Source organism: Centruroides vittatus, unplaced genomic scaffold (genome assembly GCF_030686945.1).
Source record: "Centruroides vittatus isolate TY-2023 unplaced genomic scaffold, ASM3068694v2 contig_18, whole genome shotgun sequence".
Taxonomy (NCBI): Eukaryota; Metazoa; Arthropoda; class Arachnida; order Scorpiones; family Buthidae; genus Centruroides; species Centruroides vittatus.
The window spans coordinates 1,010,404-1,025,813 of record NW_027121101.1 but is presented as its reverse complement, the minus strand read 5'-3'; the positions used below and the strand labels follow the sequence as shown (position 1 = coordinate 1,025,813).

The 15,410-nt window shown below is 25.2% G+C and overlaps 1 protein-coding gene across 4 annotated transcripts in view; it reads right to left on the bottom strand.

The window, feature by feature from the left end:
• LOC136969515 (YLP motif-containing protein 1-like) overlaps nucleotides 1–15,410 on the bottom strand; it is a 145,561-nt gene that overhangs the window by 54,497 nt on the left and 75,654 nt on the right. For 2 of the 4 annotated variants that reach the window (XM_067263690.1, XM_067263691.1), the window contains exons 17-18: nucleotides 10,507–10,557; nucleotides 1,821–1,881 (exon numbers count right to left, since the gene is read on the bottom strand). The exons of 1 other annotated variant lie outside the window; for it this stretch is intronic. In XM_067263690.1, coding sequence (XP_067119791.1) covers nucleotides 1,821–1,881; nucleotides 10,507–10,557 — 112 coding nt within the window. The remainder of the gene's footprint in view (nucleotides 1–1,820; nucleotides 1,882–10,506; nucleotides 10,558–15,410) is intronic. One more of the 4 variants, XM_067263692.1, reaches the window with a different exon arrangement.

The following is a 15,410-nucleotide window of genomic DNA, read 5'->3' as shown; positions in this document are numbered from 1 at the left end:
TTCAATATTTTGAATACACGTTTCAATGTTTAAGTTGTTTGATATACTAAAGATATGTTTTTTACCAAGTGTTCTGTGAACATTAATATTTAGAAATTTGTAATGCTCCAACTGCAATTTAAATTTATATAGTATTTTTCTGTTCTTTTATTAGTTTTAATGAGCACCTGAAGGATATCTTTCAATAGGACCAAAAATGTTAGTGTCATAAAACAGTTTATGATTGCTGGATTTTTAAGGTTTTTTTTTCTTATTTGATATCATTTTTCTATGACAGCACTTTGAAGATGCTCATACTTTTATGAAGACAATATTTTATGTCATATTTCCCATTATGATGGACTAATTTGGAGATACAAGTATCTTATAAGCAGAGTGGCCAGTTTAGAACAATTTTTAAAATAAATTTGAACTACACTGGCTACTATTTTGAAGGAAGAGTGGATTAAGTTTTGGAGAACATATATGAAATATTGATGAAGAGATTGTACAGAAATTAGAGATGCTAATAGAGAAAACAATTGCAGTGTTCATTACTTATTCTCCAGTAAATACTATATTATATGTAAGTTTATAAATAGCAGTGATAAGATGGTTTACTTAAAACTAATAATCATATTAAATTTTATTTTTAGACTGTTGTCAACAATGTTCCAAGCAATATGATGAAAGTATTACAATTACATTACTGCCAATATCAATACTGTACTATAATAATTGTATCAATCATTTTCTTGATATTCGATACAAGTATTGATATCACAAATTTTTCTATTACGATACATGTATTTGTATCACAATTTGCTAATTGATGAGCAATATTTTAGTAATAAAAATTATTTCTGATTTATTCAAAAATTTTTCTTAACCATCACTCCTACAAATTTTTATTTTTAATATTTTTGTCCTACATCCTTCCTACATAAATTACTTAAATTTAGGACAAGTTTTTTTTTTACATTCTTGATCAAGTTATCCTAGAAATAACCATTAAATTTACCTTTTCTTTCTTTCTTCTGCCTTTTGGTGATTTCATAAATGACATACTAAAAACTAATTGGTTAGATGAACCAATGTCAATAGTTGAAATATTTTCAACTCATGATGATTTGTATACAATTGTAAGAAGATTGCAAACTGCCAATTCATATTCACTTCATAGCAGTTTGTATGCTAGTGAGAATTCTGATATGAATCTAGTTTTATCAGAAACTTGAAACTTAATTACAGCACTGATAATTCATGATATTATAGTTGAAAAAATAATTGAAAGATTTAGGAATATGTGCAAAGACACAGTAGAGTTGCAATAAAATATAAATTTCATTGCAGTATTGGTAACTGTATTGCAACAAAGAAGTGAATCACTTAGAAATTTGACCGTCAATATTTCAAAATTTTTTTATAGAAATACTTTTTAAATATGTCAAATCAGCGCTTAAGTATTATTCTGATTTTTCTCTTCATGCAATTCAGAATTTGATGTTTGACAGAAGTAATGTATGTATTCATACTAATTCAATTAGTTTAAGACAAAAAAAATTTTATAAAAATGTCAGTTAAACCTCATCTGATATTTTCCAATTATTTTTTTATTTAATTAGCTAATTGAACATATAAAAATAATTTATTTTTAAGTAATGAAATTCAATGAACTTAAATTACTTGGAAAATTTTAGATTCTGTCTAAAATAAAATATCTTAGATACTAAAAACATAAGAACTAATCAAATAAAATAATTTTTTCAATCACACTATCTCAAGCAATCAAATATATCTCCAAATATTTTCAAATTTAACAATTAAAATTTAGTATTTACCTAATTTTTCTTCAGTTGTTTCCATTTTTTCCCAACGGCTTATTACGTGAACCTGTGATAACTATTATATGATAAATTGATGAAAATATTAGTATAGTTCAGGCAAAAAACAAACACTGGATAAGTAAAAATTCCCAAATATAGTAGTTGATGATATAATTTTGAAATTTCAATAAACTCTAATAAATAAATTATTATATTTTACATTTCCAAAAAATTAATATCTGAAATATTTTAATATCTTATATTTTTACTATAACTTTGGTATTATATATTTAGTATTAATAATCAGCTAATATTATTATGTTATATAACAGAAATCAATAAAAATCATGAAAAAATATATTTTCATATTTTCATCTTTATATATTTCAATATTTTACCGGAACAATTCTAGGTACAGATTAGTTCAGGCGAACTTCTTTGTTGTATCAGTTATAAATCAATAAGTATCTAGTTCAATTTCTATTACAGATATTATTTTTTGACAAAAATTAGTAAGATTCAATAGACTGTATCTGATCAGTGTGTAAGATTTAAGTTTAAATGAATAAACAACAGCAACAACAAAAACTAAAATAAAAATTCTCTCTAATTTAAATAAGCCACTTTTAAAGTCTTATACTCATTCAAAATCTCAGATGAAATTTGATAAAAGGTAGATCAATAATTTAAATACTTTGATCAACTGAATATTTACTTTGTATTCTAATAAAATATTTATTTATTAGAGTTTTCTTAACAGAATATAAAGAATAGCAGAATAATTAAAATAATGTAAATGAGAAATAATTTAAAAGAAATAAATTATTACACAGTAATATGAAAATTATTTTTATAAATAAACTAATATGATTATTATAAGAATTATAATTTTATTATTTAAAATAGGATATCATACTTATCTATAAGAATTTATTTTCAAGTAATAACTTTTAATACTATATCATTAATTTATCTCTCAATGATAATATGCCTATTTCAGAAATAAATTACATGAAATATTTAAAAAATTCTAATGATTTCAAATCATTCACATTTATATAGGGATAATCATTTTTTTGAATATTAGATGCATAGACTGTTTAAACTTCTAATGATAAAAAATAATAAATTTAAATTAATTATTATTATGATATTGCCATTTTTAACTACAAAACTATCTTACTGTTACCTAAATTATTAGAAAGAGAAAAATTTTCTGTATGCTCTTAAGCATTATTGGCTTTATCATGTAGCTATCCATTTAGCCACAAATGAATCTCTTTCAAGATGGTAGAAGAAAGAGAGAATCATACAAGAATTGAAAATATCTATTTATTTTACTTAGTGGAATCAAAAATAAACTTTTAATGTTACCTGGGCTAATGGCTGTAATTACAACTATGTGTGCATTTAAACATTTTCTTACACATCTCACTACTTGTTTAATATGCAATAGAAGCCTCTATTCAGATGAATTAGAACATAAAGCATCAGAGTATTGATGTATATAGTAGCCCAACAATATGTATCAATATATCTTATATTGATAAATATCAGACTTTTATACTTGCAATATTTCATATATCAGTAATAACAATTATTGATATTTATTTTAAAAACTTAAAAGTAATGTGTTCACATTTGCAGACTATAAAAAATAAGAGTAAATGCAATAGCAAATTTGAAACTTAAATTATTTCTAATTATATTACTTTAATGAATTATATTAAAAACAACCTTCTACACTTGTTTAATTTCAGAAATACAAATGTTTTCAGCCTTGTTTATGAGCCAGCATCTGCATTTCTAATATTAAACGTTTTACTGTTGGAAAAGTGTGGATGATTATCATCAATTCAATTGATTGAAATAACAAATCCTTAAAAAATATATTGTAATAAGTTAAAAGTATTGAAATAAAAATTTTCCTGTAATGTTATCATTATTATAGGAAACAAAATTCCTTAATTTGGAGAAATTTTAAACATATTTTCATGCAAAATTTATTCAGTCAATCTGGAAACCATTATGTAATCTGATACATTTAAAACAGCATCAGTATTAAAGGCAAGTATGATATGGCAGTTTTATCAAAAGAAAATTTAGTAATTATTTGTAACCTCTGCTCAAAATCTGTGAAAGTCTCTGGAAGTAATAAATGACATTACATTAAGACTGATCATGACATAAACTTAAAAAGCATATCTTTTTTAACAGGTGCTGAAGAATTTTGGAACACATTTTGATAAAAATATTTATTATTGCAGACCGTATTACTTTAATTTAGTAATAATTAAATAATAAAAACAGGACATTCAAACAAGTATTGTTTATAGCTATGCTATTAAGTAAAAATTTGATGATAAATGTTGACTGAGTTAAAATTTTTTTAGATTAAAATTTAATAGTTACTTCATATTGCAATATTTTAATTATATATTGATATATTAATAAGGGAGTTAGTCAAATATATAGATATTCTGCTTATCAAAAGATTATCTGAAGTACAAATTAATTGAAGATAAGCATCTAAGTGAATTTATAAGTGATAATTATCAATAAGGATTATGATTTTATATCTAGAATGCCCACAATACATAAGCAATGGAAAAAGAATTTAATGCATTTATTTTATTTTTTGTTTTTTGCTATAATGAGTTGATAAATATAGTTGTGGACTAAAGCATAATAAACCTGTTAATGAAAACCAAGTAATAAACTGTCATCTTTAATAATCTTTGTAATATTCAACTCCACACGAATGAACTTAATTATAATAAATATAAAAAAGTGCATGACTCAATCCTTCACTTACATTAAACATTTTTTGAGACAAAATCTGTCTCATCTTTATATTGTTTAAGATTATAGATGTAAACATCTTTAATCTTAAAAATAGTATATTTAAATGGAGAATAAAAGTGAACATTATCTGTCTTTAAACATTCAAATCAGGTAAAAAGTTTCAAAGGATTTCAAAGATAACATAAATACAAAAAATAATGATGAATGCACAAAATGACATGTGACTGTGAGTGTGGCTCTTACCATCATCAAAACACCACAATCCAGTGCACATCTTCTGTAAAATATGTTAGATATCTGTATAATGTATTATTCTTAATTTATATTTTACAATTTTTTATATTGCATTACTTTATAATTTTATGCATTCATCATTATTTTTTGTATTTAAATTGTCTTTGAAATACTTTGAAACTTATGTCATGATTTAAATGTTTAAAGCGCCGGTTAAAATGTTCAATTCTGTCATGAAAAAATGCTTAATCTAAATAAAGGATTGACTCTCTACATAAAAGATTTTAGCATACATTTTAATTTTTAATAAGATTAATCATCTAAAATTAATAATATATTTCTTGATGACAAAGTCATAAAAAGGTTTTTTGAAGTATTTTCTTTATAAGAAAAAAAGTACATGATGTCCATAATTAAAGATGAGGGGTTTAGAGCTCTGTAGAAAGAATCTACTGGATAAAGCTGAACCAAATTTGATTTACATATTGTCCTGAGTATGCAGTTTCAATTTTTGGAAGAAATTTTACTCCAAATTTTGGCTGCTATGGTAAAATTTAGTGCTGATATCCTCTTAATGTGCATATTACATATGTTTTCTAACAAATTTCAAGTATGAAAGAAGTTGCAAAAAGCTATTCACAGTTCTTCAACAAGTAAACAGTCATGATGTGCATTATTTGTTAAATTCTTCTATCAACAAAAACAGCAATACCAGATTGGTCCTTAAAGAATTTCAGCACTTAAAAGGTTTAAAAAGAGGTCCTCTAACTGTTGGGAATTCTAGAAAATGATTTTGAGTTTTTAGGAGATCGGAACTTTTGATATGAAACCAGAATGAAGTTGCAAACCAATTGAACACCTAAAAAGATATTGCTATTGCAGTAGTGAAGCACAGAATGAAAAATTCTCACAGTAACAGTAGTGCAGTAGCAAATTTATTAGAAAACATGCAATATGATATTAAGGGGATAGTGGCACCAAATTTTATCCTAGTGGCTAAATATTAAAGTTAATTTTTTTCCCAAAAATTGAAACCACACACTCAGGAAAGTAAATATACCAAATTTGGTTTGGATTTGCTTAATAGTTCTTCCTACAGAGAGCACTGAACACTTACTCTTTAATTATGATCACCTTGAACATTGGATTTTTTTCTATAAAGTAATTTCCATTCAGTGAATCTTTCAACATACACTGTATATATATCAGCATTCAAAATCTAAATACTTTTGATCCCTTTCCTGAGGCTAAAGGCTGATTTACCCAATATGATTACTGCCAGCATTTTGCCACACACAAAACATGTCAACACTTCAGATATTTAAACAATATGTTGGAATATGACTTGACAGTCATTCTGAGCATGTGCGACAATATTTATTTCTCTTGAGAGTAGTAAGAACACATCTAACACAATTTCAATCTCATCATAAATATAATACATCTCAAAGCCTGAAGATATATTAAATAAACCAACCAACACCTAAATAATCAGGCTAATAAATGGCTATAATTAAATAATAAATATAAACGAATTTGGTAAGCGTTAGGCGTCATCTCTTATCTAAATTAATAATTATAAATTTAATAAATAATTTAGAACATTCTGGAAGAAAATAACTGACCCGGGGCGGGGCTTGAACCCGCAGCCTCCGCTTGCCGTGCGGTACGCTTACCAATTGCGTCACCCGGACCCCAAGTCAATCATCGCTTCCAGACATACTTAAATTTCGATATAACTGTCTACGGTTACTAACATCGCTGGCTGGAGACGACTCCTACGTCCACTGGCCAATAAGGCACTCAGTCAGCCATCACTGTCCACAGCGAGGGCTGGCTGTATATATGTATGATATATTTATATATATAAATATAATACATCTCAATTTAGGCATTGGTTGGTTTATTTAATATCTTCGGGCTTTGAGATGCATTATATTTATACATATATACCCTCACTGGGGACAGTGATGGCTGGCTGAGTGCCTTATTGGCCAGTGGACGTAGGAGTCGTCTCCAGCCAGCGATGTTAGTAACCGTAGACAGTTATATCGAAATTTAAGTATGTCTGGAAGCGATGATTGACTTGGGGTCCGGGTGACGCAATTGGTAAGCGTACCACACGGCAAGCGGAGGCTGCGGGTTCAAGCCCCACCCCGGGTCAGTTATTTTCTTCCAGAATGTTCTAAATTATTTATTAAATTATTAAAATTATAATTATTAATTTAGATAAGAGATGGCACCTAACGCTTACCTCTATACAAAATTCGTTTATATTTATTATTCAATTATAGCCATTTATTAGCCCGATTATTTAGGCGTTGGTTGGTTTATTCAATCTCATCATTGATAGGTTTGACAGTTACAACAAGTGAAAAATCTGACAGATTAGATTTCCTGTAATACATTGGTGACCTTGTTGTAAAGGTCTCAAGTTTGTTCAAATTAAGAAAATTTGTGCATATTGTAGTTTCGAGTGACAAAATGTCAGTAGTAGTTGTGTTGTGTAAACCAGCCTTAATAAAGATGATACAGGAAATCCAAGTCAGGATGAATCACATCAGAATTCAGCAATTCAACAGATGGAAGATCTTCATATAATATATTCCTAGCATTCAATAAGTTTTTTAATATTATTTATAATTAAATAGAAATGATTTTAAATTTCATGCAACAATACATAGTATTTTTTAATCAAAACTAAATATGATAATCGATATTGACTTTGACAAATGTAACATCAAACAGAAAATGAAAAAACATTGTGAAAACTAAAAATACATTATATTCACATGAACAGTGTCAAATATTCATACAAACTTTGCTGTTTTCAATTCTAGCAAATTCCTCATCTGCTTTTCATTTTTTGCATAAACATTTCGAAAAATTTTAGAATATACCATATATCTCGGCAGATAAGATGACTTTCAGATAAGACAAGGTATAAATTTTCGTCAAAGTTTTATAGTTTTAACATATATCTGTCCTATACGACGACCCCCAAACTATCAACGGCCTATGAATTTAGTTTAGATCAGCAATCATTATCTGAATAATAATACTGTATAGCATATACAGAATTATGTCCTATTTGTAATTTTTCGAATGAACAAATTTTATTTTCTTGCACTGCCTTAAGATTGTTGCAAACTTTCGCACTGATTCACATTCGGGTAATTACTGACTACTCACAAAAACGTCGTATGGGCTATTCTATTTTGTGCACATACCCTACTCTCTACTAGTAAATAATTATGGTTTGTCTGTTTTTTTATAATGGTTTTAATTTATATAAATTTCAATCTAATTTTTTGTATCTGTCCTGTAAGACAACCCCAGATTTTGGGGGTCTTTTTTTATGATTCAACTATTGTGTTATCTGCCGAGTTATACGGTATATATATATATACACACACCATATATCTCGGCAGATTAGACGATATATATATATTTAATTTGTTCTTCAAAAACTTTGTTAGTAATTCCATACAAATGATTATGTAAATTAGAAAATAATTATTCACTTCCCAAATATTAAATAATTACTGTAATTCTGTACAGATTACCCACAGGTTCTCTCTGTTCAAAAGCAAATTTCAAAGCAGGCACATGTTACATGACATGGAGGTTATCTCCTAATTTTAACTTGCAGTTATAAAAATGATCCACAACTTTCTCTTTGTATTTGCAACTTATCAAGTGTTTTTAAAAATGTGTGAAAATACTTTGCACACTGCAATCACAATTTTTTCCAAAATCACAAATTCTCACAAAACTATTTATAAACTGACTAGATTTTAGTGTATTTTAATTTTTTACAGTGAAGAGTTAAGTGATCAACTCTCAAACCCATATCATTAAGTATTGTAGAATATGAATGCAATATTCTTAATAAAAGCAATATCAATGATATTAATAGCAATTATTTTATTTACCACTTATTTACACTATATCTGGTAATGCAGTCATTCTTGCCAAAAGCAAACCAGCTGTGTTACCTCCTTCAATTCATCTTGACCTCAGGTGCCACTTCAAACATCAAGTATACCATAGTTATTACTAATATTAAAGTATTTTTCTATTTAATTTTCTCAACGTTATTTACGTTATTGATAATTATGTGCCACCACAGGTTATCCATACAAAATTACAGTAAAACCATTTTTTAGCATTTAAACATGCAATATTATATGTAGTATCATTTTGTTCTAAAAAATAATAATTTGTTTACAAATAATCACATTATAATCTGAGATTATGTTGTAATGATAGATTATAAGTAATAGTAAATATTTTCATTTTTGTGTAAAATGTTTTCTTTTACTTAATTCACTTGATTAATGCATATATGTTTAATTCTCTTTCACTTAATTTTCATTCCTAAACATATAAGCATTAATCAATTCACAAATATATATCATCAGTATAATTAATAATTAACCTCAGAAAAATGTATATTAATACAAAGAGTTACATTCTCTGTAAACTGGACTGTAACAATGAATACACCACAAAAACCTAAGTTCCATCCAATAACATAAATAAAGGAATCACCAAACGTTTTGACCTCTTCCTGAGATCTGCTTTCCTTTATTATATGTAACTGAATGAAGATTAAGTTTCTTTTGTGGTGTGTCCAGTGTATTTTCTCAAATTTGAATACAGAAAAATTTATTGCCATTTGAAAAGAATAACTCAATCACTCCATTCATTACATAAACTTAAATCAGCATCAAAGTACATAAATTTTTCAGAACCTTATTCTCATTTTCAATACATTAAAAATGAGAATAAGATTCTGTTATAAATAAAAATCTATATTATTTAATGATAATTTAAAGTTATGCATTCAGACAGAAAGATAAAACATGAATGTGAGAATCCATATATTAGTAATGTAGAAAAAAAAGAATATCCAATAATTTATCACCTTTAAAACCAGAGATTTGAACTGAAAGATTAAATGTAATCACTAAATATAAAGTTTTTTTTTATAACTAAGATTCTTGTTCCGTATTAAAAATAAATGAAGCTACAGTTGCTAATTAAAGCAACAAATTCGTATAAAGTACAGTATATGCATCTATTACATCATCATTAACAGATCTCTTATGATAAGAAGTAAGACAATCACTCATCACATCAAAAAATTTTAAATTTAATTTCATATACATTTTAATTAAAATTTAAGAGAGATTTTTAAAATTTATTCAATTTGTAGTAATAGTAACTAGAATTTTAAAAATATATTTAAAAAGATATGCAAAATTTATTGCATCATCATGCTTAATTAATTAAGTAATTTATATTTGTTCCAGATTTATTTATTGGCATGATATTAATGATTATATAAAATAAAAAGTAATAAATTCGTCTCATATATTTTAAATAATTTTTATAAAATGTAAGAACTGCAGCTTACTTGAAGAGTCTTATAAACATAAAAATTATTGATATATAGAAAAATTTTTTATTTTATTTTATACCAGTAATCTAGGTAACATATTTTACTTAAAATTATTAATTAATGTATAATTGATTGAAATTAATTATGTAAGAAAAAAATTGTAAAAATGATGCAATAAATCTTTCCATTTTTATAAAAAAAACTTCAATTCAAGTGATAAAATAGTTAAAAATAAAAAAATAAACACTAATTTACTTTTGTATTTTCAGCACATTCCATGCCTTCTTCAGAAATAGTGTGGCAAATCTGTTAGACAAAACATATTACTGCAATTCTTTAATGTTTTGCCTAATGGAATTACTCTTATTATTTCTTAAGATAGCATTAAATGCTTCAAAATTAAAACATATAATTTTTATGAATTTAAAACCTTGCCTACTTGCAATTTTCAAAAATTATAAGAATTCAGATGAAGTTTGCACAAAAGTAACTAGTGTAATTTTATTAAATTCATTTCAATTTGTTCAAATCAGATAAAAATAACAGATGATACAATAATTTTATATTTTAACTAGCAGGTAGGCCCGGCGTTGCTCGGGCAAAAGTAACGATAGCAAAGATTAAGATTATTACGTTATAGTCACAGAAGAAAAAGAGTAATTTCATCAACAAACTAAATATTTCTAAAGAAAGGTCGAATTTGAAAATCAAATATTCTAATATTGTTCGATTTTCATGACGTGTTCTGATTATATCGTTCGATTTTCATCGAATGTTCTAAAGAAGAAAAGTCGAGAAAAACTGAACTAATCTGTTTAGATCTGAAAATTGAATATGTTCTAACATATTACTCTTTTTCTTTTTCTTTCCTCCAGCACCCGTAAATCTTGCACGTCGCTTTCTCTTGTTCTCTATTGTTACTTAACACTTCCATTGTTGATGGAAGTGTCATTACATTTTGTGTTTAATATATTCTTGTTACTTAAATTTATATTTATTTTATAAATTTCAATGTTTTTGTTTGTGAACATCTATGTTTGAACCTGATGATGGTTGCTAAAGTAACTGAAAATGTTTGTTTGTCAAAAAATTTATGCTGGATTTTAAAGGTTTATGTATTTATTTTTATAAATTAATTTTTATAATAATAAATTAAATTTATTATTATAAGAAGTTTATCTTTCTCAGAAATTTACATATAAATTTTAATCAATAATGTTCTATAGGTAAGATTTTGTGTGAAGTAAGTTACAGATGACATCCTGAATGCTCTTGTGACTGGTGTCTTGATCTTTTCTTATTGCACCACAATAATGATGAATAATAGTTAATAAATATGAACAAACAAATTTATCCAACAGATTTATACTTACAACTGACTGACTCAGTTTATATTCATTTTGTTAGTATAAACCTGTTAAGATATTCAATTGATTATTCAATTGATTATTTGCCATTTGTTCTAAAAACAGAATTCAATAAATCAAAGAAAGAGAATACAGTTCCAGCAAAGTAGACAGATTACTGGTAATGATGATGATAAATGATTCAGATAAAGTTGTCATTTTATCAATTTCAACCAAGACAAATATCTACAAGATGGCTTTAATAATCAAAGAAGTCAAATAAATTTGAGTTTAATCTCATCCCCAATACTTGCAATAAAGGTTTAAAAATGGGTTTCTTTCCTAGGTTCAATGTTTTTTCTAGAAAGAACATTGCAAACATTTGAAAAATACAAAATCTTGAAACTTTTGAATATGATGCAGAAATAAAACTTAAAATAATCATAAAATCATAATCATAAAATATTTAAATTACTCAGTGTGGTTCATAAGTTCTAGAACAGTAGATTAATGATGTATCAGCTAATGTGCTAATTAAGAAATAATAACTATTGTCTGTTCACCTGCAGTATGTTGCTAGTGTACATTCAGAAACTTGCTAATTCTAACATATAGTATAAACTATATTTTTGTTATTGTAGTTTAAATTTGAAAAGTGAACAGAGAATTGTGTTTAAATTTTTGTTTTATATTTTCTGTTACAAAAACCCTAAAAATGATACAAAAGGCATACAGTAACGAGACTCTAAACCAGTCTAATATTCCAGACCAAAGAAAGTGAAATTCCAAAAGTCGTGCATCAAAATCGTGATTTTTTTTTTACTCACAAGACATAGTTTAAAGAATTTGTACCAGAAGAAAGAAAAGTAAATGCAAAGTTTTATAAAGTAGTACTGGATCATCTTCCAAAATCCATTCAGTGTGTTCATCCTGTCAGCATTTTAGTCCCAAGATTTTTTCTGCTGCAGATAATGCATCCACTTACAAAGCTACAGGCATGTGTCAACTTTTGACACAAAAAAAAAAAAAAAAAATCCCTACCCATAATCACCTCCTTATCAGATTTGCCCTTCTGGACTATTTACTCAAGTTAAAATTGAAGCTTAATAAAAAAACAATTTGCAAACAACCTCATCATCCAAAAAAAGCTGTGACCAATGAATTAGAGACAATTAGGAAAAATAAATTTTCTGTGGCTCCCCAGAAACTGTACCACCACTCTAAAGCTTATATATATGCTAATGGATTGTACTTTGAATAAATAAAATACATATTGCCTTTCTATCATGAATTTTTTATATTCCTGTCCTAAAATTTATGGACCACACTATGTATAGGTTTACATTATTTCCTGTAATAATCAAAGAATGTTAACACATTTCTTCAATAGGTAATTTGGTTTTTTATTTGCAAAGCAAATTATATCCAGAATTTAACATCTAAGTTTGGTGTTTATATTCACAGATCTTTTAGTAATCTTATGATCAAGATTATTAATTATTTGATTCTTCTAGAATTCTAGATTCTGGAACATTTTTATTTCATATGCATGAATAAAAATTGATAAAATATGTGCAGTTTCTAAGTATTATATATGCACATCCCATCTATGTTTAATGATATATAAAAGAAAATATTAAGAACTAAAATGCAATGATGGTACTTGATACAAATAATCTGAAAAGTTTGGCAAATTACAATTTGTTCAACATTATTGATTAAAATTTATATGTAAATTTCTGAGAAAGATAAACTTCTTATAATAATAAATAATTTATAAATTTATAAAAATAAATACATAAACCTTTAAAATCCAGCATAAATTTTTTGACAAACAAACATTTTCAGTTACTTTAGCAACCATCATCAGGTTCAAACATAGATGTTCACAAACAAAAACATTGAAATTTATAAAATAAATATAAATTTAAGTAACAAGAATATATTAAACACAAAATGTAATGAACTTAATATAAAAATAACAAAATGCAATAAGCTTAATGAATATTAAAAAAAATAACTTTGTAATTATCATCTAAAATTAATATCTCATTTTTATTTTATAAAATATTCTTATCGGTTAAATGATGTTTGACAATTAGTTGTTCATTTTGTTTACATATATTTCCTACAGAAATATTATGTCACTGTGTATGATCATGAAATATAATGTAGAAGATCTGAGATTTTTCTTAGTTTGTGAACTCTTGAATGTACAGTACATACAATGTTATATTATTGTTCTCCAAGAAAGCTAGTTTCTATATACATTTTTTCCAATTTACTCCAAATAAAGCAGTTTGAATAATTTTGAGGTTTCAGAATAAAATTACTTTAAACATTTTGTACTACATTTGATAGCTTATTTAATGATTCTTAATTTTAAGGAAAGAATTTAAGTCCAAGGAATTACATGAAAAAATATAATTAAGTGATTTATGATGCTATTTTTCAAAGAATCTGTAATTTTGTCTTAACATAGGATTAAGTATTTCTCGATATACAACATATTAAAATTATTGTATCATCTGTCGTATTGCAATTTTATTAATAATAAATAAATAAAAATACTATTATTATTCAATATTTTCGTTAATTTAAAATATAAGAAATTGCTGATTGTAAACTTAAACTTATCTTCTACAAAAAATGAAATCGAACATGGAATTCTAATTAAATTTATTACACTGTATATTTTTTAAAAATTTTTTAATGATATAAAATGAATAAAAATATACGATAAGCGTAATAAATTATATAGATCCATATTTGCCAATTGTTAACGGTTATATTATCAAGATGTTAACTTTAGGAGTTTTTCATTCTTTTTGTTTTTAATATAATAATATACTCCTTATGAATTGTTTTGGTAAATTTTATTACTTAATAAATAAACAAAAATCTGAGAAAAAATTTAATAAAATAAACATTTCTTTCAATAAATTTTCTAATTGTAAATATTCTCTATGGAATTTATGTAATATCTACATGGATTTATTACTTCTTTCATTCACTTTCACAAGAACTTAAATATTTTATTATATTATTTTTGATGTTTAAAAGTAATATGATTATGTTACAAATTATATATTAATTATATATAATTTGCAGCATATAATATTACATATATATAATTATTATAAATATATAATTTAATGATAATCATTATTAAAATAATATAAAATATGACTGTGTTGTAAATAATCAACCCAAATCATTAATTGAAAATTATAAATGTAAGTACTTTCAACTACATTACAAATGGTCTTCATCAGGCAATAAATTCTTTTATATAATGAATTTTTATATTTATTAAATTAATATTATATTATATCATATAAAATATGTTGAAATACAGAATATCAGATTATTATCAAGATTAAATTTTATTAAAAATAATTAAAAAAAAGATCAATAATGTACTTACCATACATTAATACATAGATATAATTTAAATTTACATTTATATACTAATATATTATAAACTAAATTCTCAACAATATACATCAAATTATTTTTTGTTTTCATATATAAAGTGCAAAATTAACAATTAATTATCATGTATAAACATCTGTAATACATAATAAAATCATCATAATTAAGCAATTAAAATACATTTCATTTGTGAATTTTTAGGTTAAAATATTTGTGGATAAAAATCTCAGAACAATTTTTCTGACACTACTTGGGATTTACTATAGTATTTCTGAGAGAAGATTTTCAAACCGTGTATGAAAAGTGAGAATGCAAAATTAAAAGTGACAATATTCAAACTCTGTAGCAATTTACTATTTATTTGAATACAATAAAATC